The sequence below is a fragment of the Sphaerodactylus townsendi genome, linkage group LG03 (assembly GCF_021028975.2).
Source record: "Sphaerodactylus townsendi isolate TG3544 linkage group LG03, MPM_Stown_v2.3, whole genome shotgun sequence".
Lineage (NCBI taxonomy): Eukaryota > Metazoa > Chordata > Lepidosauria > Squamata > Sphaerodactylidae > Sphaerodactylus > Sphaerodactylus townsendi.
In genome coordinates, this window is record NC_059427.1 from 163,340,841 (window position 1) to 163,367,089 (window position 26,249).

A 26,249-nucleotide genomic window follows, 5' to 3' on the forward strand; every position below is an offset into this window, starting at 1 on the left:
GGAGGTTGGTGGGGCTGAGACATCTGAGAGAACTGTGACTAGTTGAAGGTCACCCAGAATGCACAAGCAAATCTGGTTCACCAGATAACACTCCACTGCTCATGTGGGGAGAGGGGAATCAAACCCAGCTATCCAGATTAGAGTCCACCTGCTCTGAACCACTATATCATCATCATCATCAATTTTATTGAAAGCCATAGGCCATTACAGTACCCCCCCCCCCCCGCTTCCCCACCCCCCCCCCCCCCCTCCCCCCCCCCCCCCCCCCCCCCCCCCCCCCTCCCCCCCCCCCCCCCCCCCCCCCCCCCCCCCCTCCCCCCCGCCCCCCCCCCCCCCCCCCCCCGCCCCCCCCCCCCCCCCCACCCCCCCCCCCCCCCCCCCCCCCCCCCCCCCCCCCCCCCCCCCCCCCCCCCCCCCCCCCCCCCACCCCCCCCCCCCCCCACCCCCCCCCCCCCCCACCCCCCCCCCCCCCCACCCCCCCCCCCCCCCACCCCCCCCCCCCCCCACCCCCCCCCCCCCCCACCCCCCCCCCCCCCCACCCCCCCCCCCCCCCACCCCCCCCCCCCCCCACCCCCCCCCCCCCCCACCCCCCCCCCCCCCCACCCCCCCCCCCCCCCACCCCCCCCCCCCCCCACCCCCCCCCCCCCCCACCCCCCCCCCCCCCCACCCCCCCCCCCCCCCACCCCCCCCCCCCCCCACCCCCCCCCCCCCCCACCCCCCCCCCCCCCCACCCCCCCCCCCCCCCACCCCCCCCCCCCCCCACCCCCCCCCCCCCCCACCCCCCCCCCCCCCCACCCCCCCCCCCCCCCACCCCCCCCCCCCCCCACCCCCCCCCCCCCCCACCCCCCCCCCCCCCCACCCCCCCCCCCCCCCACCCCCCCCCCCCCCCACCCCCCCCCCCCCCCACCCCCCCCCCCCCCCACCCCCCCCCCCCCCCACCCCCCCCCCCCCCCACCCCCCCCCCCCCCCACCCCCCCCCCCCCCCACCCCCCCCCCCCCCCACCCCCCCCCCCCCCCACCCCCCCCCCCCCCCACCCCCCCCCCCCCCCACCCCCCCCCCCCCCCACCCCCCCCCCCCCCCACCCCCCCCCCCCCCCACCCCCCCCCCCCCCCACCCCCCCCCCCCCCCACCCCCCCCCCCCCCCACCCCCCCCCCCCCCCACCCCCCCCCCCCCCCACCCCCCCCCCCCCCCACCCCCCCCCCCCCCCACCCCCCCCCCCCCCCACCCCCCCCCCCCCCCACCCCCCCCCCCCCCCACCCCCCCCCCCCCCCACCCCCCCCCCCCCCCACCCCCCCCCCCCCCCACCCCCCCCCCCCCCCACCCCCCCCCCCCCCCACCCCCCCCCCCCCCCACCCCCCCCCCCCCCCACCCCCCCCCCCCCCCACCCCCCCCCCCCCCCACCCCCCCCCCCCCCCACCCCCCCCCCCCCCCACCCCCCCCCCCCCCCACCCCCCCCCCCCCCCACCCCCCCCCCCCCCCACCCCCCCCCCCCCCCACCCCCCCCCCCCCCCACCCCCCCCCCCCCCCACCCCCCCCCCCCCCCACCCCCCCCCCCCCCCACCCCCCCCCCCCCCCACCCCCCCCCCCCCCCACCCCCCCCCCCCCCCACCCCCCCCCCCCCCCACCCCCCCCCCCCCCCACCCCCCCCCCCCCCCACCCCCCCCCCCCCCCACCCCCCCCCCCCCCCACCCCCCCCCCCCCCCACCCCCCCCCCCCCCCACCCCCCCCCCCCCCCACCCCCCCCCCCCCCCACCCCCCCCCCCCCCCACCCCCCCCCCCCCCCACCCCCCCCCCCCCCCACCCCCCCCCCCCCCCACCCCCCCCCCCCCCCACCCCCCCCCCCCCCCACCCCCCCCCCCCCCCACCCCCCCCCCCCCCCACCCCCCCCCCCCCCCACCCCCCCCCCCCCCCACCCCCCCCCCCCCCCACCCCCCCCCCCCCCCACCCCCCCCCCCCCCCACCCCCCCCCCCCCCCACCCCCCCCCCCCCCCACCCCCCCCCCCCCCCACCCCCCCCCCCCCCCACCCCCCCCCCCCCCCACCCCCCCCCCCCCCCACCCCCCCCCCCCCCCACCCCCCCCCCCCCCCACCCCCCCCCCCCCCCACCCCCCCCCCCCCCCACCCCCCCCCCCCCCCACCCCCCCCCCCCCCCACCCCCCCCCCCCCCCACCCCCCCCCCCCCCCACCCCCCCCCCCCCCCACCCCCCCCCCCCCCCACCCCCCCCCCCCCCCACCCCCCCCCCCCCCCACCCCCCCCCCCCCCCACCCCCCCCCCCCCCCACCCCCCCCCCCCCCCACCCCCCCCCCCCCCCACCCCCCCCCCCCCCCACCCCCCCCCCCCCCCACCCCCCCCCCCCCCCACCCCCCCCCCCCCCCACCCCCCCCCCCCCCCACCCCCCCCCCCCCCCACCCCCCCCCCCCCCCACCCCCCCCCCCCCCCACCCCCCCCCCCCCCCACCCCCCCCCCCCCCCACCCCCCCCCCCCCCCACCCCCCCCCCCCCCCACCCCCCCCCCCCCCCACCCCCCCCCCCCCCCACCCCCCCCCCCCCCCACCCCCCCCCCCCCCCACCCCCCCCCCCCCCCACCCCCCCCCCCCCCCACCCCCCCCCCCCCCCACCCCCCCCCCCCCCCACCCCCCCCCCCCCCCACCCCCCCCCCCCCCCACCCCCCCCCCCCCCCACCCCCCCCCCCCCCCACCCCCCCCCCCCCCCACCCCCCCCCCCCCCCACCCCCCCCCCCCCCCACCCCCCCCCCCCCCCACCCCCCCCCCCCCCCACCCCCCCCCCCCCCCACCCCCCCCCCCCCCCACCCCCCCCCCCCCCCACCCCCCCCCCCCCCCACCCCCCCCCCCCCCCACCCCCCCCCCCCCCCACCCCCCCCCCCCCCCACCCCCCCCCCCCCCCACCCCCCCCCCCCCCCACCCCCCCCCCCCCCCACCCCCCCCCCCCCCCACCCCCCCCCCCCCCCACCCCCCCCCCCCCCCACCCCCCCCCCCCCCCACCCCCCCCCCCCCCCACCCCCCCCCCCCCCCACCCCCCCCCCCCCCCACCCCCCCCCCCCCCCACCCCCCCCCCCCCCCACCCCCCCCCCCCCCCACCCCCCCCCCCCCCCACCCCCCCCCCCCCCCACCCCCCCCCCCCCCCACCCCCCCCCCCCCCCACCCCCCCCCCCCCCCACCCCCCCCCCCCCCCACCCCCCCCCCCCCCCACCCCCCCCCCCCCCCACCCCCCCCCCCCCCCACCCCCCCCCCCCCCCACCCCCCCCCCCCCCCACCCCCCCCCCCCCCCACCCCCCCCCCCCCCCACCCCCCCCCCCCCCCACCCCCCCCCCCCCCCACCCCCCCCCCCCCCCACCCCCCCCCCCCCCCACCCCCCCCCCCCCCCACCCCCCCCCCCCCCCACCCCCCCCCCCCCCCACCCCCCCCCCCCCCCACCCCCCCCCCCCCCCACCCCCCCCCCCCCCCACCCCCCCCCCCCCCCACCCCCCCCCCCCCCCACCCCCCCCCCCCCCCACCCCCCCCCCCCCCCACCCCCCCCCCCCCCCACCCCCCCCCCCCCCCACCCCCCCCCCCCCCCACCCCCCCCCCCCCCCACCCCCCCCCCCCCCCACCCCCCCCCCCCCCCACCCCCCCCCCCCCCCACCCCCCCCCCCCCCCACCCCCCCCCCCCCCCACCCCCCCCCCCCCCCACCCCCCCCCCCCCCCACCCCCCCCCCCCCCCACCCCCCCCCCCCCCCACCCCCCCCCCCCCCCACCCCCCCCCCCCCCCACCCCCCCCCCCCCCCACCCCCCCCCCCCCCCACCCCCCCCCCCCCCCACCCCCCCCCCCCCCCACCCCCCCCCCCCCCCACCCCCCCCCCCCCCCACCCCCCCCCCCCCCCACCCCCCCCCCCCCCCACCCCCCCCCCCCCCCACCCCCCCCCCCCCCCACCCCCCCCCCCCCCCACCCCCCCCCCCCCCCACCCCCCCCCCCCCCCACCCCCCCCCCCCCCCACCCCCCCCCCCCCCCACCCCCCCCCCCCCCCACCCCCCCCCCCCCCCACCCCCCCCCCCCCCCACCCCCCCCCCCCCCCACCCCCCCCCCCCCCCACCCCCCCCCCCCCCCACCCCCCCCCCCCCCCACCCCCCCCCCCCCCCACCCCCCCCCCCCCCCACCCCCCCCCCCCCCCACCCCCCCCCCCCCCCACCCCCCCCCCCCCCCACCCCCCCCCCCCCCCACCCCCCCCCCCCCCCACCCCCCCCCCCCCCCACCCCCCCCCCCCCCCACCCCCCCCCCCCCCCACCCCCCCCCCCCCCCACCCCCCCCCCCCCCCACCCCCCCCCCCCCCCACCCCCCCCCCCCCCCACCCCCCCCCCCCCCCACCCCCCCCCCCCCCCACCCCCCCCCCCCCCCACCCCCCCCCCCCCCCACCCCCCCCCCCCCCCACCCCCCCCCCCCCCCACCCCCCCCCCCCCCCACCCCCCCCCCCCCCCACCCCCCCCCCCCCCCACCCCCCCCCCCCCCCACCCCCCCCCCCCCCCACCCCCCCCCCCCCCCACCCCCCCCCCCCCCCACCCCCCCCCCCCCCCACCCCCCCCCCCCCCCACCCCCCCCCCCCCCCACCCCCCCCCCCCCCCACCCCCCCCCCCCCCCACCCCCCCCCCCCCCCACCCCCCCCCCCCCCCACCCCCCCCCCCCCCCACCCCCCCCCCCCCCCACCCCCCCCCCCCCCCACCCCCCCCCCCCCCCACCCCCCCCCCCCCCCACCCCCCCCCCCCCCCACCCCCCCCCCCCCCCACCCCCCCCCCCCCCCACCCCCCCCCCCCCCCACCCCCCCCCCCCCCCACCCCCCCCCCCCCCCACCCCCCCCCCCCCCCACCCCCCCCCCCCCCCACCCCCCCCCCCCCCCACCCCCCCCCCCCCCCACCCCCCCCCCCCCCCACCCCCCCCCCCCCCCACCCCCCCCCCCCCCCACCCCCCCCCCCCCCCACCCCCCCCCCCCCCCACCCCCCCCCCCCCCCACCCCCCCCCCCCCCCACCCCCCCCCCCCCCCACCCCCCCCCCCCCCCACCCCCCCCCCCCCCCACCCCCCCCCCCCCCCACCCCCCCCCCCCCCCACCCCCCCCCCCCCCCACCCCCCCCCCCCCCCACCCCCCCCCCCCCCCACCCCCCCCCCCCCCCACCCCCCCCCCCCCCCACCCCCCCCCCCCCCCACCCCCCCCCCCCCCCACCCCCCCCCCCCCCCACCCCCCCCCCCCCCCACCCCCCCCCCCCCCCACCCCCCCCCCCCCCCACCCCCCCCCCCCCCCACCCCCCCCCCCCCCCACCCCCCCCCCCCCCCACCCCCCCCCCCCCCCACCCCCCCCCCCCCCCACCCCCCCCCCCCCCCACCCCCCCCCCCCCCCACCCCCCCCCCCCCCCACCCCCCCCCCCCCCCACCCCCCCCCCCCCCCACCCCCCCCCCCCCCCACCCCCCCCCCCCCCCACCCCCCCCCCCCCCCACCCCCCCCCCCCCCCACCCCCCCCCCCCCCCACCCCCCCCCCCCCCCACCCCCCCCCCCCCCCACCCCCCCCCCCCCCCACCCCCCCCCCCCCCCACCCCCCCCCCCCCCCACCCCCCCCCCCCCCCACCCCCCCCCCCCCCCACCCCCCCCCCCCCCCACCCCCCCCCCCCCCCACCCCCCCCCCCCCCCACCCCCCCCCCCCCCCACCCCCCCCCCCCCCCACCCCCCCCCCCCCCCACCCCCCCCCCCCCCCACCCCCCCCCCCCCCCACCCCCCCCCCCCCCCACCCCCCCCCCCCCCCACCCCCCCCCCCCCCCACCCCCCCCCCCCCCCACCCCCCCCCCCCCCCACCCCCCCCCCCCCCCACCCCCCCCCCCCCCCACCCCCCCCCCCCCCCACCCCCCCCCCCCCCCACCCCCCCCCCCCCCCACCCCCCCCCCCCCCCACCCCCCCCCCCCCCCACCCCCCCCCCCCCCCACCCCCCCCCCCCCCCACCCCCCCCCCCCCCCACCCCCCCCCCCCCCCACCCCCCCCCCCCCCCACCCCCCCCCCCCCCCACCCCCCCCCCCCCCCACCCCCCCCCCCCCCCACCCCCCCCCCCCCCCACCCCCCCCCCCCCCCACCCCCCCCCCCCCCCACCCCCCCCCCCCCCCACCCCCCCCCCCCCCCACCCCCCCCCCCCCCCACCCCCCCCCCCCCCCACCCCCCCCCCCCCCCACCCCCCCCCCCCCCCACCCCCCCCCCCCCCCACCCCCCCCCCCCCCCACCCCCCCCCCCCCCCACCCCCCCCCCCCCCCACCCCCCCCCCCCCCCACCCCCCCCCCCCCCCACCCCCCCCCCCCCCCACCCCCCCCCCCCCCCACCCCCCCCCCCCCCCACCCCCCCCCCCCCCCACCCCCCCCCCCCCCCACCCCCCCCCCCCCCCACCCCCCCCCCCCCCCACCCCCCCCCCCCCCCACCCCCCCCCCCCCCCACCCCCCCCCCCCCCCACCCCCCCCCCCCCCCACCCCCCCCCCCCCCCACCCCCCCCCCCCCCCACCCCCCCCCCCCCCCACCCCCCCCCCCCCCCACCCCCCCCCCCCCCCACCCCCCCCCCCCCCCACCCCCCCCCCCCCCCACCCCCCCCCCCCCCCACCCCCCCCCCCCCCCACCCCCCCCCCCCCCCACCCCCCCCCCCCCCCACCCCCCCCCCCCCCCACCCCCCCCCCCCCCCACCCCCCCCCCCCCCCACCCCCCCCCCCCCCCACCCCCCCCCCCCCCCACCCCCCCCCCCCCCCACCCCCCCCCCCCCCCACCCCCCCCCCCCCCCACCCCCCCCCCCCCCCACCCCCCCCCCCCCCCACCCCCCCCCCCCCCCACCCCCCCCCCCCCCCACCCCCCCCCCCCCCCACCCCCCCCCCCCCCCACCCCCCCCCCCCCCCACCCCCCCCCCCCCCCACCCCCCCCCCCCCCCACCCCCCCCCCCCCCCACCCCCCCCCCCCCCCACCCCCCCCCCCCCCCACCCCCCCCCCCCCCCACCCCCCCCCCCCCCCACCCCCCCCCCCCCCCACCCCCCCCCCCCCCCACCCCCCCCCCCCCCCACCCCCCCCCCCCCCCACCCCCCCCCCCCCCCACCCCCCCCCCCCCCCACCCCCCCCCCCCCCCACCCCCCCCCCCCCCCACCCCCCCCCCCCCCCACCCCCCCCCCCCCCCACCCCCCCCCCCCCCCACCCCCCCCCCCCCCCACCCCCCCCCCCCCCCACCCCCCCCCCCCCCCACCCCCCCCCCCCCCCACCCCCCCCCCCCCCCACCCCCCCCCCCCCCCACCCCCCCCCCCCCCCACCCCCCCCCCCCCCCACCCCCCCCCCCCCCCACCCCCCCCCCCCCCCACCCCCCCCCCCCCCCACCCCCCCCCCCCCCCACCCCCCCCCCCCCCCACCCCCCCCCCCCCCCACCCCCCCCCCCCCCCACCCCCCCCCCCCCCCACCCCCCCCCCCCCCCACCCCCCCCCCCCCCCACCCCCCCCCCCCCCCACCCCCCCCCCCCCCCACCCCCCCCCCCCCCCACCCCCCCCCCCCCCCACCCCCCCCCCCCCCCACCCCCCCCCCCCCCCACCCCCCCCCCCCCCCACCCCCCCCCCCCCCCACCCCCCCCCCCCCCCACCCCCCCCCCCCCCCACCCCCCCCCCCCCCCACCCCCCCCCCCCCCCACCCCCCCCCCCCCCCACCCCCCCCCCCCCCCACCCCCCCCCCCCCCCACCCCCCCCCCCCCCCACCCCCCCCCCCCCCCACCCCCCCCCCCCCCCACCCCCCCCCCCCCCCACCCCCCCCCCCCCCCACCCCCCCCCCCCCCCACCCCCCCCCCCCCCCACCCCCCCCCCCCCCCACCCCCCCCCCCCCCCACCCCCCCCCCCCCCCACCCCCCCCCCCCCCCACCCCCCCCCCCCCCCACCCCCCCCCCCCCCCACCCCCCCCCCCCCCCACCCCCCCCCCCCCCCACCCCCCCCCCCCCCCACCCCCCCCCCCCCCCACCCCCCCCCCCCCCCACCCCCCCCCCCCCCCACCCCCCCCCCCCCCCACCCCCCCCCCCCCCCACCCCCCCCCCCCCCCACCCCCCCCCCCCCCCACCCCCCCCCCCCCCCACCCCCCCCCCCCCCCACCCCCCCCCCCCCCCACCCCCCCCCCCCCCCACCCCCCCCCCCCCCCACCCCCCCCCCCCCCCACCCCCCCCCCCCCCCACCCCCCCCCCCCCCCACCCCCCCCCCCCCCCACCCCCCCCCCCCCCCACCCCCCCCCCCCCCCACCCCCCCCCCCCCCCACCCCCCCCCCCCCCCACCCCCCCCCCCCCCCACCCCCCCCCCCCCCCACCCCCCCCCCCCCCCACCCCCCCCCCCCCCCACCCCCCCCCCCCCCCACCCCCCCCCCCCCCCACCCCCCCCCCCCCCCACCCCCCCCCCCCCCCACCCCCCCCCCCCCCCACCCCCCCCCCCCCCCACCCCCCCCCCCCCCCACCCCCCCCCCCCCCCACCCCCCCCCCCCCCCACCCCCCCCCCCCCCCACCCCCCCCCCCCCCCACCCCCCCCCCCCCCCACCCCCCCCCCCCCCCACCCCCCCCCCCCCCCACCCCCCCCCCCCCCCACCCCCCCCCCCCCCCACCCCCCCCCCCCCCCACCCCCCCCCCCCCCCACCCCCCCCCCCCCCCACCCCCCCCCCCCCCCACCCCCCCCCCCCCCCACCCCCCCCCCCCCCCACCCCCCCCCCCCCCCACCCCCCCCCCCCCCCACCCCCCCCCCCCCCCACCCCCCCCCCCCCCCACCCCCCCCCCCCCCCACCCCCCCCCCCCCCCACCCCCCCCCCCCCCCACCCCCCCCCCCCCCCACCCCCCCCCCCCCCCACCCCCCCCCCCCCCCACCCCCCCCCCCCCCCACCCCCCCCCCCCCCCACCCCCCCCCCCCCCCACCCCCCCCCCCCCCCACCCCCCCCCCCCCCCACCCCCCCCCCCCCCCACCCCCCCCCCCCCCCACCCCCCCCCCCCCCCACCCCCCCCCCCCCCCACCCCCCCCCCCCCCCACCCCCCCCCCCCCCCACCCCCCCCCCCCCCCACCCCCCCCCCCCCCCACCCCCCCCCCCCCCCACCCCCCCCCCCCCCCACCCCCCCCCCCCCCCACCCCCCCCCCCCCCCACCCCCCCCCCCCCCCACCCCCCCCCCCCCCCACCCCCCCCCCCCCCCACCCCCCCCCCCCCCCACCCCCCCCCCCCCCCACCCCCCCCCCCCCCCACCCCCCCCCCCCCCCACCCCCCCCCCCCCCCACCCCCCCCCCCCCCCACCCCCCCCCCCCCCCACCCCCCCCCCCCCCCACCCCCCCCCCCCCCCACCCCCCCCCCCCCCCACCCCCCCCCCCCCCCACCCCCCCCCCCCCCCACCCCCCCCCCCCCCCACCCCCCCCCCCCCCCACCCCCCCCCCCCCCCACCCCCCCCCCCCCCCACCCCCCCCCCCCCCCACCCCCCCCCCCCCCCACCCCCCCCCCCCCCCACCCCCCCCCCCCCCCACCCCCCCCCCCCCCCACCCCCCCCCCCCCCCACCCCCCCCCCCCCCCACCCCCCCCCCCCCCCACCCCCCCCCCCCCCCACCCCCCCCCCCCCCCACCCCCCCCCCCCCCCACCCCCCCCCCCCCCCACCCCCCCCCCCCCCCACCCCCCCCCCCCCCCACCCCCCCCCCCCCCCACCCCCCCCCCCCCCCACCCCCCCCCCCCCCCACCCCCCCCCCCCCCCACCCCCCCCCCCCCCCACCCCCCCCCCCCCCCACCCCCCCCCCCCCCCACCCCCCCCCCCCCCCACCCCCCCCCCCCCCCACCCCCCCCCCCCCCCACCCCCCCCCCCCCCCACCCCCCCCCCCCCCCACCCCCCCCCCCCCCCACCCCCCCCCCCCCCCACCCCCCCCCCCCCCCACCCCCCCCCCCCCCCACCCCCCCCCCCCCCCACCCCCCCCCCCCCCCACCCCCCCCCCCCCCCACCCCCCCCCCCCCCCACCCCCCCCCCCCCCCACCCCCCCCCCCCCCCACCCCCCCCCCCCCCCACCCCCCCCCCCCCCCACCCCCCCCCCCCCCCACCCCCCCCCCCCCCCACCCCCCCCCCCCCCCACCCCCCCCCCCCCCCACCCCCCCCCCCCCCCACCCCCCCCCCCCCCCACCCCCCCCCCCCCCCACCCCCCCCCCCCCCCACCCCCCCCCCCCCCCACCCCCCCCCCCCCCCACCCCCCCCCCCCCCCACCCCCCCCCCCCCCCACCCCCCCCCCCCCCCACCCCCCCCCCCCCCCACCCCCCCCCCCCCCCACCCCCCCCCCCCCCCACCCCCCCCCCCCCCCACCCCCCCCCCCCCCCACCCCCCCCCCCCCCCACCCCCCCCCCCCCCCACCCCCCCCCCCCCCCACCCCCCCCCCCCCCCACCCCCCCCCCCCCCCACCCCCCCCCCCCCCCACCCCCCCCCCCCCCCACCCCCCCCCCCCCCCACCCCCCCCCCCCCCCACCCCCCCCCCCCCCCACCCCCCCCCCCCCCCACCCCCCCCCCCCCCCACCCCCCCCCCCCCCCACCCCCCCCCCCCCCCACCCCCCCCCCCCCCCACCCCCCCCCCCCCCCACCCCCCCCCCCCCCCACCCCCCCCCCCCCCCACCCCCCCCCCCCCCCACCCCCCCCCCCCCCCACCCCCCCCCCCCCCCACCCCCCCCCCCCCCCACCCCCCCCCCCCCCCACCCCCCCCCCCCCCCACCCCCCCCCCCCCCCACCCCCCCCCCCCCCCACCCCCCCCCCCCCCCACCCCCCCCCCCCCCCACCCCCCCCCCCCCCCACCCCCCCCCCCCCCCACCCCCCCCCCCCCCCACCCCCCCCCCCCCCCACCCCCCCCCCCCCCCACCCCCCCCCCCCCCCACCCCCCCCCCCCCCCACCCCCCCCCCCCCCCACCCCCCCCCCCCCCCACCCCCCCCCCCCCCCACCCCCCCCCCCCCCCACCCCCCCCCCCCCCCACCCCCCCCCCCCCCCACCCCCCCCCCCCCCCACCCCCCCCCCCCCCCACCCCCCCCCCCCCCCACCCCCCCCCCCCCCCACCCCCCCCCCCCCCCACCCCCCCCCCCCCCCACCCCCCCCCCCCCCCACCCCCCCCCCCCCCCACCCCCCCCCCCCCCCACCCCCCCCCCCCCCCACCCCCCCCCCCCCCCACCCCCCCCCCCCCCCACCCCCCCCCCCCCCCACCCCCCCCCCCCCCCACCCCCCCCCCCCCCCACCCCCCCCCCCCCCCACCCCCCCCCCCCCCCACCCCCCCCCCCCCCCACCCCCCCCCCCCCCCACCCCCCCCCCCCCCCACCCCCCCCCCCCCCCACCCCCCCCCCCCCCCACCCCCCCCCCCCCCCACCCCCCCCCCCCCCCACCCCCCCCCCCCCCCACCCCCCCCCCCCCCCACCCCCCCCCCCCCCCACCCCCCCCCCCCCCCACCCCCCCCCCCCCCCACCCCCCCCCCCCCCCACCCCCCCCCCCCCCCACCCCCCCCCCCCCCCACCCCCCCCCCCCCCCACCCCCCCCCCCCCCCACCCCCCCCCCCCCCCACCCCCCCCCCCCCCCACCCCCCCCCCCCCCCACCCCCCCCCCCCCCCACCCCCCCCCCCCCCCACCCCCCCCCCCCCCCACCCCCCCCCCCCCCCACCCCCCCCCCCCCCCACCCCCCCCCCCCCCCACCCCCCCCCCCCCCCACCCCCCCCCCCCCCCACCCCCCCCCCCCCCCACCCCCCCCCCCCCCCACCCCCCCCCCCCCCCACCCCCCCCCCCCCCCACCCCCCCCCCCCCCCACCCCCCCCCCCCCCCACCCCCCCCCCCCCCCACCCCCCCCCCCCCCCACCCCCCCCCCCCCCCACCCCCCCCCCCCCCCACCCCCCCCCCCCCCCACCCCCCCCCCCCCCCACCCCCCCCCCCCCCCACCCCCCCCCCCCCCCACCCCCCCCCCCCCCCACCCCCCCCCCCCCCCACCCCCCCCCCCCCCCACCCCCCCCCCCCCCCACCCCCCCCCCCCCCCACCCCCCCCCCCCCCCACCCCCCCCCCCCCCCACCCCCCCCCCCCCCCACCCCCCCCCCCCCCCACCCCCCCCCCCCCCCACCCCCCCCCCCCCCCACCCCCCCCCCCCCCCACCCCCCCCCCCCCCCACCCCCCCCCCCCCCCACCCCCCCCCCCCCCCACCCCCCCCCCCCCCCACCCCCCCCCCCCCCCACCCCCCCCCCCCCCCACCCCCCCCCCCCCCCACCCCCCCCCCCCCCCACCCCCCCCCCCCCCCACCCCCCCCCCCCCCCACCCCCCCCCCCCCCCACCCCCCCCCCCCCCCACCCCCCCCCCCCCCCACCCCCCCCCCCCCCCACCCCCCCCCCCCCCCACCCCCCCCCCCCCCCACCCCCCCCCCCCCCCACCCCCCCCCCCCCCCACCCCCCCCCCCCCCCACCCCCCCCCCCCCCCACCCCCCCCCCCCCCCACCCCCCCCCCCCCCCACCCCCCCCCCCCCCCACCCCCCCCCCCCCCCACCCCCCCCCCCCCCCACCCCCCCCCCCCCCCACCCCCCCCCCCCCCCACCCCCCCCCCCCCCCACCCCCCCCCCCCCCCACCCCCCCCCCCCCCCACCCCCCCCCCCCCCCACCCCCCCCCCCCCCCACCCCCCCCCCCCCCCACCCCCCCCCCCCCCCACCCCCCCCCCCCCCCACCCCCCCCCCCCCCCACCCCCCCCCCCCCCCACCCCCCCCCCCCCCCACCCCCCCCCCCCCCCACCCCCCCCCCCCCCCACCCCCCCCCCCCCCCACCCCCCCCCCCCCCCACCCCCCCCCCCCCCCACCCCCCCCCCCCCCCACCCCCCCCCCCCCCCACCCCCCCCCCCCCCCACCCCCCCCCCCCCCCACCCCCCCCCCCCCCCACCCCCCCCCCCCCCCACCCCCCCCCCCCCCCACCCCCCCCCCCCCCCACCCCCCCCCCCCCCCACCCCCCCCCCCCCCCACCCCCCCCCCCCCCCACCCCCCCCCCCCCCCACCCCCCCCCCCCCCCACCCCCCCCCCCCCCCACCCCCCCCCCCCCCCACCCCCCCCCCCCCCCACCCCCCCCCCCCCCCACCCCCCCCCCCCCCCACCCCCCCCCCCCCCCACCCCCCCCCCCCCCCACCCCCCCCCCCCCCCACCCCCCCCCCCCCCCACCCCCCCCCCCCCCCACCCCCCCCCCCCCCCACCCCCCCCCCCCCCCACCCCCCCCCCCCCCCACCCCCCCCCCCCCCCACCCCCCCCCCCCCCCACCCCCCCCCCCCCCCACCCCCCCCCCCCCCCACCCCCCCCCCCCCCCACCCCCCCCCCCCCCCACCCCCCCCCCCCCCCACCCCCCCCCCCCCCCACCCCCCCCCCCCCCCACCCCCCCCCCCCCCCACCCCCCCCCCCCCCCACCCCCCCCCCCCCCCACCCCCCCCCCCCCCCACCCCCCCCCCCCCCCACCCCCCCCCCCCCCCACCCCCCCCCCCCCCCACCCCCCCCCCCCCCCACCCCCCCCCCCCCCCACCCCCCCCCCCCCCCACCCCCCCCCCCCCCCACCCCCCCCCCCCCCCACCCCCCCCCCCCCCCACCCCCCCCCCCCCCCACCCCCCCCCCCCCCCACCCCCCCCCCCCCCCACCCCCCCCCCCCCCCACCCCCCCCCCCCCCCACCCCCCCCCCCCCCCACCCCCCCCCCCCCCCACCCCCCCCCCCCCCCACCCCCCCCCCCCCCCACCCCCCCCCCCCCCCACCCCCCCCCCCCCCCACCCCCCCCCCCCCCCACCCCCCCCCCCCCCCACCCCCCCCCCCCCCCACCCCCCCCCCCCCCCACCCCCCCCCCCCCCCACCCCCCCCCCCCCCCACCCCCCCCCCCCCCCACCCCCCCCCCCCCCCACCCCCCCCCCCCCCCACCCCCCCCCCCCCCCACCCCCCCCCCCCCCCACCCCCCCCCCCCCCCACCCCCCCCCCCCCCCACCCCCCCCCCCCCCCACCCCCCCCCCCCCCCACCCCCCCCCCCCCCCACCCCCCCCCCCCCCCACCCCCCCCCCCCCCCACCCCCCCCCCCCCCCACCCCCCCCCCCCCCCACCCCCCCCCCCCCCCACCCCCCCCCCCCCCCACCCCCCCCCCCCCCCACCCCCCCCCCCCCCCACCCCCCCCCCCCCCCACCCCCCCCCCCCCCCACCCCCCCCCCCCCCCACCCCCCCCCCCCCCCACCCCCCCCCCCCCCCACCCCCCCCCCCCCCCACCCCCCCCCCCCCCCACCCCCCCCCCCCCCCACCCCCCCCCCCCCCCACCCCCCCCCCCCCCCACCCCCCCCCCCCCCCACCCCCCCCCCCCCCCACCCCCCCCCCCCCCCACCCCCCCCCCCCCCCACCCCCCCCCCCCCCCACCCCCCCCCCCCCCCACCCCCCCCCCCCCCCACCCCCCCCCCCCCCCACCCCCCCCCCCCCCCACCCCCCCCCCCCCCCACCCCCCCCCCCCCCCACCCCCCCCCCCCCCCACCCCCCCCCCCCCCCACCCCCCCCCCCCCCCACCCCCCCCCCCCCCCACCCCCCCCCCCCCCCACCCCCCCCCCCCCCCACCCCCCCCCCCCCCCACCCCCCCCCCCCCCCACCCCCCCCCCCCCCCACCCCCCCCCCCCCCCACCCCCCCCCCCCCCCACCCCCCCCCCCCCCCACCCCCCCCCCCCCCCACCCCCCCCCCCCCCCACCCCCCCCCCCCCCCACCCCCCCCCCCCCCCACCCCCCCCCCCCCCCACCCCCCCCCCCCCCCACCCCCCCCCCCCCCCACCCCCCCCCCCCCCCACCCCCCCCCCCCCCCACCCCCCCCCCCCCCCACCCCCCCCCCCCCCCACCCCCCCCCCCCCCCACCCCCCCCCCCCCCCACCCCCCCCCCCCCCCACCCCCCCCCCCCCCCACCCCCCCCCCCCCCCACCCCCCCCCCCCCCCACCCCCCCCCCCCCCCACCCCCCCCCCCCCCCACCCCCCCCCCCCCCCACCCCCCCCCCCCCCCACCCCCCCCCCCCCCCACCCCCCCCCCCCCCCACCCCCCCCCCCCCCCACCCCCCCCCCCCCCCACCCCCCCCCCCCCCCACCCCCCCCCCCCCCCACCCCCCCCCCCCCCCACCCCCCCCCCCCCCCACCCCCCCCCCCCCCCACCCCCCCCCCCCCCCACCCCCCCCCCCCCCCACCCCCCCCCCCCCCCACCCCCCCCCCCCCCCACCCCCCCCCCCCCCCACCCCCCCCCCCCCCCACCCCCCCCCCCCCCCACCCCCCCCCCCCCCCACCCCCCCCCCCCCCCACCCCCCCCCCCCCCCACCCCCCCCCCCCCCCACCCCCCCCCCCCCCCACCCCCCCCCCCCCCCACCCCCCCCCCCCCCCACCCCCCCCCCCCCCCACCCCCCCCCCCCCCCACCCCCCCCCCCCCCCACCCCCCCCCCCCCCCACCCCCCCCCCCCCCCACCCCCCCCCCCCCCCACCCCCCCCCCCCCCCACCCCCCCCCCCCCCCACCCCCCCCCCCCCCCACCCCCCCCCCCCCCCACCCCCCCCCCCCCCCACCCCCCCCCCCCCCCACCCCCCCCCCCCCCCACCCCCCCCCCCCCCCACCCCCCCCCCCCCCCACCCCCCCCCCCCCCCACCCCCCCCCCCCCCCACCCCCCCCCCCCCCCACCCCCCCCCCCCCCCACCCCCCCCCCCCCCCACCCCCCCCCCCCCCCACCCCCCCCCCCCCCCACCCCCCCCCCCCCCCACCCCCCCCCCCCCCCACCCCCCCCCCCCCCCACCCCCCCCCCCCCCCACCCCCCCCCCCCCCCACCCCCCCCCCCCCCCACCCCCCCCCCCCCCCACCCCCCCCCCCCCCCACCCCCCCCCCCCCCCACCCCCCCCCCCCCCCACCCCCCCCCCCCCCCACCCCCCCCCCCCCCCACCCCCCCCCCCCCCCACCCCCCCCCCCCCCCACCCCCCCCCCCCCCCACCCCCCCCCCCCCCCACCCCCCCCCCCCCCCACCCCCCCCCCCCCCCACCCCCCCCCCCCCCCACCCCCCCCCCCCCCCACCCCCCCCCCCCCCCACCCCCCCCCCCCCCCACCCCCCCCCCCCCCCACCCCCCCCCCCCCCCACCCCCCCCCCCCCCCACCCCCCCCCCCCCCCACCCCCCCCCCCCCCCACCCCCCCCCCCCCCCACCCCCCCCCCCCCCCACCCCCCCCCCCCCCCACCCCCCCCCCCCCCCACCCCCCCCCCCCCCCACCCCCCCCCCCCCCCACCCCCCCCCCCCCCCACCCCCCCCCCCCCCCACCCCCCCCCCCCCCCACCCCCCCCCCCCCCCACCCCCCCCCCCCCCCACCCCCCCCCCCCCCCACCCCCCCCCCCCCCCACCCCCCCCCCCCCCCACCCCCCCCCCCCCCCACCCCCCCCCCCCCCCACCCCCCCCCCCCCCCACCCCCCCCCCCCCCCACCCCCCCCCCCCCCCACCCCCCCCCCCCCCCACCCCCCCCCCCCCCCACCCCCCCCCCCCCCCACCCCCCCCCCCCCCCACCCCCCCCCCCCCCCACCCCCCCCCCCCCCCACCCCCCCCCCCCCCCACCCCCCCCCCCCCCCACCCCCCCCCCCCCCCACCCCCCCCCCCCCCCACCCCCCCCCCCCCCCACCCCCCCCCCCCCCCACCCCCCCCCCCCCCCACCCCCCCCCCCCCCCACCCCCCCCCCCCCCCACCCCCCCCCCCCCCCACCCCCCCCCCCCCCCACCCCCCCCCCCCCCCACCCCCCCCCCCCCCCACCCCCCCCCCCCCCCACCCCCCCCCCCCCCCACCCCCCCCCCCCCCCACCCCCCCCCCCCCCCACCCCCCCCCCCCCCCACCCCCCCCCCCCCCCACCCCCCCCCCCCCCCACCCCCCCCCCCCCCCACCCCCCCCCCCCCCCACCCCCCCCCCCCCCCACCCCCCCCCCCCCCCACCCCCCCCCCCCCCCACCCCCCCCCCCCCCCACCCCCCCCCCCCCCCACCCCCCCCCCCCCCCACCCCCCCCCCCCCCCACCCCCCCCCCCCCCCACCCCCCCCCCCCCCCACCCCCCCCCCCCCCCACCCCCCCCCCCCCCCACCCCCCCCCCCCCCCACCCCCCCCCCCCCCCACCCCCCCCCCCCCCCACCCCCCCCCCCCCCCACCCCCCCCCCCCCCCACCCCCCCCCCCCCCCACCCCCCCCCCCCCCCACCCCCCCCCCCCCCCACCCCCCCCCCCCCCCACCCCCCCCCCCCCCCACCCCCCCCCCCCCCCACCCCCCCCCCCCCCCACCCCCCCCCCCCCCCACCCCCCCCCCCCCCCACCCCCCCCCCCCCCCACCCCCCCCCCCCCCCACCCCCCCCCCCCCCCACCCCCCCCCCCCCCCACCCCCCCCCCCCCCCACCCCCCCCCCCCCCCACCCCCCCCCCCCCCCACCCCCCCCCCCCCCCACCCCCCCCCCCCCCCACCCCCCCCCCCCCCCACCCCCCCCCCCCCCCACCCCCCCCCCCCCCCACCCCCCCCCCCCCCCACCCCCCCCCCCCCCCACCCCCCCCCCCCCCCACCCCCCCCCCCCCCCACCCCCCCCCCCCCCCACCCCCCCCCCCCCCCACCCCCCCCCCCCCCCACCCCCCCCCCCCCCCACCCCCCCCCCCCCCCACCCCCCCCCCCCCCCACCCCCCCCCCCCCCCACCCCCCCCCCCCCCCACCCCCCCCCCCCCCCACCCCCCCCCCCCCCCACCCCCCCCCCCCCCCACCCCCCCCCCCCCCCACCCCCCCCCCCCCCCACCCCCCCCCCCCCCCACCCCCCCCCCCCCCCACCCCCCCCCCCCCCCACCCCCCCCCCCCCCCACCCCCCCCCCCCCCCACCCCCCCCCCCCCCCACCCCCCCCCCCCCCCACCCCCCCCCCCCCCCACCCCCCCCCCCCCCCACCCCCCCCCCCCCCCACCCCCCCCCCCCCCCACCCCCCCCCCCCCCCACCCCCCCCCCCCCCCACCCCCCCCCCCCCCCACCCCCCCCCCCCCCCACCCCCCCCCCCCCCCACCCCCCCCCCCCCCCACCCCCCCCCCCCCCCACCCCCCCCCCCCCCCACCCCCCCCCCCCCCCACCCCCCCCCCCCCCCACCCCCCCCCCCCCCCACCCCCCCCCCCCCCCACCCCCCCCCCCCCCCACCCCCCCCCCCCCCCACCCCCCCCCCCCCCCACCCCCCCCCCCCCCCACCCCCCCCCCCCCCCACCCCCCCCCCCCCCCACCCCCCCCCCCCCCCACCCCCCCCCCCCCCCACCCCCCCCCCCCCCCACCCCCCCCCCCCCCCACCCCCCCCCCCCCCCACCCCCCCCCCCCCCCACCCCCCCCCCCCCCCACCCCCCCCCCCCCCCACCCCCCCCCCCCCCCACCCCCCCCCCCCCCCACCCCCCCCCCCCCCCACCCCCCCCCCCCCCCACCCCCCCCCCCCCCCACCCCCCCCCCCCCCCACCCCCCCCCCCCCCCACCCCCCCCCCCCCCCACCCCCCCCCCCCCCCACCCCCCCCCCCCCCCACCCCCCCCCCCCCCCACCCCCCCCCCCCCCCACCCCCCCCCCCCCCCACCCCCCCCCCCCCCCACCCCCCCCCCCCCCCACCCCCCCCCCCCCCCACCCCCCCCCCCCCCCACCCCCCCCCCCCCCCACCCCCCCCCCCCCCCACCCCCCCCCCCCCCCACCCCCCCCCCCCCCCACCCCCCCCCCCCCCCACCCCCCCCCCCCCCCACCCCCCCCCCCCCCCACCCCCCCCCCCCCCCACCCCCCCCCCCCCCCACCCCCCCCCCCCCCCACCCCCCCCCCCCCCCACCCCCCCCCCCCCCCACCCCCCCCCCCCCCCACCCCCCCCCCCCCCCACCCCCCCCCCCCCCCACCCCCCCCCCCCCCCACCCCCCCCCCCCCCCACCCCCCCCCCCCCCCACCCCCCCCCCCCCCCACCCCCCCCCCCCCCCACCCCCCCCCCCCCCCACCCCCCCCCCCCCCCACCCCCCCCCCCCCCCACCCCCCCCCCCCCCCACCCCCCCCCCCCCCCACCCCCCCCCCCCCCCACCCCCCCCCCCCCCCACCCCCCCCCCCCCCCACCCCCCCCCCCCCCCACCCCCCCCCCCCCCCACCCCCCCCCCCCCCCACCCCCCCCCCCCCCCACCCCCCCCCCCCCCCACCCCCCCCCCCCCCCACCCCCCCCCCCCCCCACCCCCCCCCCCCCCCACCCCCCCCCCCCCCCACCCCCCCCCCCCCCCACCCCCCCCCCCCCCCACCCCCCCCCCCCCCCACCCCCCCCCCCCCCCACCCCCCCCCCCCCCCACCCCCCCCCCCCCCCACCCCCCCCCCCCCCCACCCCCCCCCCCCCCCACCCCCCCCCCCCCCCACCCCCCCCCCCCCCCACCCCCCCCCCCCCCCACCCCCCCCCCCCCCCACCCCCCCCCCCCCCCACCCCCCCCCCCCCCCACCCCCCCCCCCCCCCACCCCCCCCCCCCCCCACCCCCCCCCCCCCCCACCCCCCCCCCCCCCCACCCCCCCCCCCCCCCACCCCCCCCCCCCCCCACCCCCCCCCCCCCCCACCCCCCCCCCCCCCCACCCCCCCCCCCCCCCACCCCCCCCCCCCCCCACCCCCCCCCCCCCCCACCCCCCCCCCCCCCCACCCCCCCCCCCCCCCACCCCCCCCCCCCCCCACCCCCCCCCCCCCCCACCCCCCCCCCCCCCCACCCCCCCCCCCCCCCACCCCCCCCCCCCCCCACCCCCCCCCCCCCCCACCCCCCCCCCCCCCCACCCCCCCCCCCCCCCACCCCCCCCCCCCCCCACCCCCCCCCCCCCCCACCCCCCCCCCCCCCCACCCCCCCCCCCCCCCACCCCCCCCCCCCCCCACCCCCCCCCCCCCCCACCCCCCCCCCCCCCCACCCCCCCCCCCCCCCACCCCCCCCCCCCCCCACCCCCCCCCCCCCCCACCCCCCCCCCCCCCCACCCCCCCCCCCCCCCACCCCCCCCCCCCCCCACCCCCCCCCCCCCCCACCCCCCCCCCCCCCCACCCCCCCCCCCCCCCACCCCCCCCCCCCCCCACCCCCCCCCCCCCCCACCCCCCCCCCCCCCCACCCCCCCCCCCCCCCACCCCCCCCCCCCCCCACCCCCCCCCCCCCCCACCCCCCCCCCCCCCCACCCCCCCCCCCCCCCACCCCCCCCCCCCCCCACCCCCCCCCCCCCCCACCCCCCCCCCCCCCCACCCCCCCCCCCCCCCACCCCCCCCCCCCCCCACCCCCCCCCCCCCCCACCCCCCCCCCCCCCCACCCCCCCCCCCCCCCACCCCCCCCCCCCCCCACCCCCCCCCCCCCCCACCCCCCCCCCCCCCCACCCCCCCCCCCCCCCACCCCCCCCCCCCCCCACCCCCCCCCCCCCCCACCCCCCCCCCCCCCCACCCCCCCCCCCCCCCACCCCCCCCCCCCCCCACCCCCCCCCCCCCCCACCCCCCCCCCCCCCCACCCCCCCCCCCCCCCACCCCCCCCCCCCCCCACCCCCCCCCCCCCCCACCCCCCCCCCCCCCCACCCCCCCCCCCCCCCACCCCCCCCCCCCCCCACCCCCCCCCCCCCCCACCCCCCCCCCCCCCCACCCCCCCCCCCCCCCACCCCCCCCCCCCCCCACCCCCCCCCCCCCCCACCCCCCCCCCCCCCCACCCCCCCCCCCCCCCACCCCCCCCCCCCCCCACCCCCCCCCCCCCCCACCCCCCCCCCCCCCCACCCCCCCCCCCCCCCACCCCCCCCCCCCCCCACCCCCCCCCCCCCCCACCCCCCCCCCCCCCCACCCCCCCCCCCCCCCACCCCCCCCCCCCCCCACCCCCCCCCCCCCCCACCCCCCCCCCCCCCCACCCCCCCCCCCCCCCACCCCCCCCCCCCCCCACCCCCCCCCCCCCCCACCCCCCCCCCCCCCCACCCCCCCCCCCCCCCACCCCCCCCCCCCCCCACCCCCCCCCCCCCCCACCCCCCCCCCCCCCCACCCCCCCCCCCCCCCACCCCCCCCCCCCCCCACCCCCCCCCCCCCCCACCCCCCCCCCCCCCCACCCCCCCCCCCCCCCACCCCCCCCCCCCCCCACCCCCCCCCCCCCCCACCCCCCCCCCCCCCCACCCCCCCCCCCCCCCACCCCCCCCCCCCCCCACCCCCCCCCCCCCCCACCCCCCCCCCCCCCCACCCCCCCCCCCCCCCACCCCCCCCCCCCCCCACCCCCCCCCCCCCCCACCCCCCCCCCCCCCCACCCCCCCCCCCCCCCACCCCCCCCCCCCCCCACCCCCCCCCCCCCCCACCCCCCCCCCCCCCCACCCCCCCCCCCCCCCACCCCCCCCCCCCCCCACCCCCCCCCCCCCCCACCCCCCCCCCCCCCCACCCCCCCCCCCCCCCACCCCCCCCCCCCCCCACCCCCCCCCCCCCCCACCCCCCCCCCCCCCCACCCCCCCCCCCCCCCACCCCCCCCCCCCCCCACCCCCCCCCCCCCCCACCCCCCCCCCCCCCCACCCCCCCCCCCCCCCACCCCCCCCCCCCCCCACCCCCCCCCCCCCCCACCCCCCCCCCCCCCCACCCCCCCCCCCCCCCACCCCCCCCCCCCCCCACCCCCCCCCCCCCCCACCCCCCCCCCCCCCCACCCCCCCCCCCCCCCACCCCCCCCCCCCCCCACCCCCCCCCCCCCCCACCCCCCCCCCCCCCCACCCCCCCCCCCCCCCACCCCCCCCCCCCCCCACCCCCCCCCCCCCCCACCCCCCCCCCCCCCCACCCCCCCCCCCCCCCACCCCCCCCCCCCCCCACCCCCCCCCCCCCCCACCCCCCCCCCCCCCCACCCCCCCCCCCCCCCACCCCCCCCCCCCCCCACCCCCCCCCCCCCCCACCCCCCCCCCCCCCCACCCCCCCCCCCCCCCACCCCCCCCCCCCCCCACCCCCCCCCCCCCCCACCCCCCCCCCCCCCCACCCCCCCCCCCCCCCACCCCCCCCCCCCCCCACCCCCCCCCCCCCCCACCCCCCCCCCCCCCCACCCCCCCCCCCCCCCACCCCCCCCCCCCCCCACCCCCCCCCCCCCCCACCCCCCCCCCCCCCCACCCCCCCCCCCCCCCACCCCCCCCCCCCCCCACCCCCCCCCCCCCCCACCCCCCCCCCCCCCCACCCCCCCCCCCCCCCACCCCCCCCCCCCCCCACCCCCCCCCCCCCCCACCCCCCCCCCCCCCCACCCCCCCCCCCCCCCACCCCCCCCCCCCCCCACCCCCCCCCCCCCCCACCCCCCCCCCCCCCCACCCCCCCCCCCCCCCACCCCCCCCCCCCCCCACCCCCCCCCCCCCCCACCCCCCCCCCCCCCCACCCCCCCCCCCCCCCACCCCCCCCCCCCCCCACCCCCCCCCCCCCCCACCCCCCCCCCCCCCCACCCCCCCCCCCCCCCACCCCCCCCCCCCCCCACCCCCCCCCCCCCCCACCCCCCCCCCCCCCCACCCCCCCCCCCCCCCACCCCCCCCCCCCCCCACCCCCCCCCCCCCCCACCCCCCCCCCCCCCCACCCCCCCCCCCCCCCACCCCCCCCCCCCCCCACCCCCCCCCCCCCCCACCCCCCCCCCCCCCCACCCCCCCCCCCCCCCACCCCCCCCCCCCCCCACCCCCCCCCCCCCCCACCCCCCCCCCCCCCCACCCCCCCCCCCCCCCACCCCCCCCCCCCCCCACCCCCCCCCCCCCCCACCCCCCCCCCCCCCCACCCCCCCCCCCCCCCACCCCCCCCCCCCCCCACCCCCCCCCCCCCCCACCCCCCCCCCCCCCCACCCCCCCCCCCCCCCACCCCCCCCCCCCCCCACCCCCCCCCCCCCCCACCCCCCCCCCCCCCCACCCCCCCCCCCCCCCACCCCCCCCCCCCCCCACCCCCCCCCCCCCCCACCCCCCCCCCCCCCCACCCCCCCCCCCCCCCACCCCCCCCCCCCCCCACCCCCCCCCCCCCCCACCCCCCCCCCCCCCCACCCCCCCCCCCCCCCACCCCCCCCCCCCCCCACCCCCCCCCCCCCCCACCCCCCCCCCCCCCCACCCCCCCCCCCCCCCACCCCCCCCCCCCCCCACCCCCCCCCCCCCCCACCCCCCCCCCCCCCCACCCCCCCCCCCCCCCACCCCCCCCCCCCCCCACCCCCCCCCCCCCCCACCCCCCCCCCCCCCCACCCCCCCCCCCCCCCACCCCCCCCCCCCCCCACCCCCCCCCCCCCCCACCCCCCCCCCCCCCCACCCCCCCCCCCCCCCACCCCCCCCCCCCCCCACCCCCCCCCCCCCCCACCCCCCCCCCCCCCCACCCCCCCCCCCCCCCACCCCCCCCCCCCCCCACCCCCCCCCCCCCCCACCCCCCCCCCCCCCCACCCCCCCCCCCCCCCACCCCCCCCCCCCCCCACCCCCCCCCCCCCCCACCCCCCCCCCCCCCCACCCCCCCCCCCCCCCACCCCCCCCCCCCCCCACCCCCCCCCCCCCCCACCCCCCCCCCCCCCCACCCCCCCCCCCCCCCACCCCCCCCCCCCCCCACCCCCCCCCCCCCCCACCCCCCCCCCCCCCCACCCCCCCCCCCCCCCACCCCCCCCCCCCCCCACCCCCCCCCCCCCCCACCCCCCCCCCCCCCCACCCCCCCCCCCCCCCACCCCCCCCCCCCCCCACCCCCCCCCCCCCCCACCCCCCCCCCCCCCCACCCCCCCCCCCCCCCACCCCCCCCCCCCCCCACCCCCCCCCCCCCCCACCCCCCCCCCCCCCCACCCCCCCCCCCCCCCACCCCCCCCCCCCCCCACCCCCCCCCCCCCCCACCCCCCCCCCCCCCCACCCCCCCCCCCCCCCACCCCCCCCCCCCCCCACCCCCCCCCCCCCCCACCCCCCCCCCCCCCCACCCCCCCCCCCCCCCACCCCCCCCCCCCCCCACCCCCCCCCCCCCCCACCCCCCCCCCCCCCCACCCCCCCCCCCCCCCACCCCCCCCCCCCCCCACCCCCCCCCCCCCCCACCCCCCCCCCCCCCCACCCCCCCCCCCCCCCACCCCCCCCCCCCCCCACCCCCCCCCCCCCCCACCCCCCCCCCCCCCCACCCCCCCCCCCCCCCACCCCCCCCCCCCCCCACCCCCCCCCCCCCCCACCCCCCCCCCCCCCCACCCCCCCCCCCCCCCACCCCCCCCCCCCCCCACCCCCCCCCCCCCCCACCCCCCCCCCCCCCCACCCCCCCCCCCCCCCACCCCCCCCCCCCCCCACCCCCCCCCCCCCCCACCCCCCCCCCCCCCCACCCCCCCCCCCCCCCACCCCCCCCCCCCCCCACCCCCCCCCCCCCCCACCCCCCCCCCCCCCCACCCCCCCCCCCCCCCACCCCCCCCCCCCCCCACCCCCCCCCCCCCCCACCCCCCCCCCCCCCCACCCCCCCCCCCCCCCACCCCCCCCCCCCCCCACCCCCCCCCCCCCCCACCCCCCCCCCCCCCCACCCCCCCCCCCCCCCACCCCCCCCCCCCCCCACCCCCCCCCCCCCCCACCCCCCCCCCCCCCCACCCCCCCCCCCCCCCACCCCCCCCCCCCCCCACCCCCCCCCCCCCCCACCCCCCCCCCCCCCCACCCCCCCCCCCCCCCACCCCCCCCCCCCCCCACCCCCCCCCCCCCCCACCCCCCCCCCCCCCCACCCCCCCCCCCCCCCACCCCCCCCCCCCCCCACCCCCCCCCCCCCCCACCCCCCCCCCCCCCCACCCCCCCCCCCCCCCACCCCCCCCCCCCCCCACCCCCCCCCCCCCCCACCCCCCCCCCCCCCCACCCCCCCCCCCCCCCACCCCCCCCCCCCCCCACCCCCCCCCCCCCCCACCCCCCCCCCCCCCCACCCCCCCCCCCCCCCACCCCCCCCCCCCCCCACCCCCCCCCCCCCCCACCCCCCCCCCCCCCCACCCCCCCCCCCCCCCACCCCCCCCCCCCCCCACCCCCCCCCCCCCCCACCCCCCCCCCCCCCCACCCCCCCCCCCCCCCACCCCCCCCCCCCCCCACCCCCCCCCCCCCCCACCCCCCCCCCCCCCCACCCCCCCCCCCCCCCACCCCCCCCCCCCCCCACCCCCCCCCCCCCCCACCCCCCCCCCCCCCCACCCCCCCCCCCCCCCACCCCCCCCCCCCCCCACCCCCCCCCCCCCCCACCCCCCCCCCCCCCCACCCCCCCCCCCCCCCACCCCCCCCCCCCCCCACCCCCCCCCCCCCCCACCCCCCCATCAGTGGCGAAGCTAGGAAAAATGGAGCCCGGGACAAGATCTGAGTCTTTGGCGCCTAATTTTGAGGGTGCTTCCGTCAGGAGAGCAACGTTTAAAATAACATTGGCCAAATAAATAGGCTATCTTTAGGAGATCATCCTGATTATAATTAATCCCAGGTTTAGTGAAGTTTGGTTCAGGGGGTCCAAAGATCCACCTTCAAAAGGGTAGCCCCATCACCATTAGCTCCCATTGGAAACAATGGAGGATGGAGTCACCCCCTTTGGGGGTCCATAACTTTGGACCCCCTGAACCCAACTTCACCAAACTTGGCTGGTATCATCAGGTGAGTCACCTGACGATAGCCTGAAATTTTGGTGCCACTAGCCTAAAAACTGCACCCCCTGCAGGCCAAAATTGAAAAAAACCCAGTAAAAATACAGAAAGCCACAAACCTGCAATTTTTGCGCCCACCACAAGGTGGCGCCCGGGGCACTTGTCCCCGGATGTCCCCATGGTAGCTACGCCTGTGGTAGTAATACATAATGGCTCGCCCCACTTTGGCATGAAAAGTCGCACCAGAAATGCTCTCGCCCTGATGCGCTTCCTCTCTTGGCATGCCGCAAAGGGGAAGCATGTTGGGAGAGGATTTGTTACCCCGACACACCTCCTCTCTCAGCACGCTGCAAAGATTTCTTCCCCGATGAGCTTCCAGCCCCACCATGTACTAGAGCACTGGTGGGTAATCGGCCATTAACCATATTCTATGGCTAAGCCTTTGCACTGAAAACAGGCTCTGGATTCAAGTAAATCTATTTATATCGCAAAGTAACTGTACATGGTCCTTCAGAGAGCAATGTAAGGAAAAGGCCTAAATTTCCATTGATGAAAAAAATGAAAGTTCAGGGACTTTGGACTGTCTCTTAGGCTCATTCCGCACATGCAGAATAATGCACTTTCAAACTGCTTTCAGTGCTCTTTGAAGCTGTGCGGAACGGCAAAATCCACTTGCAAACAGTTGTGAAAGTGGTTTGAAAATGCATTATTTTTCG

General features: G+C 91.5%; 1 protein-coding gene across 1 annotated transcript in view; it reads left to right on the forward strand.

Moving 5' to 3' along the window:
• The window catches only part of RBM10 (RNA binding motif protein 10), a 49,431-nt gene extending 23,527 nt beyond the window's left edge, over nt 1-25,904 (forward strand). The window contains exon 13 of the mRNA XM_048487552.1: nt 25,826-25,904. Within this exon, the coding sequence (XP_048343509.1) occupies nt 25,826-25,904 (79 nt within the window). The remainder of the gene's footprint in view (nt 1-25,825) is intronic.
• Nucleotides 25,905-26,249: the final 345 nt, after the last annotated feature.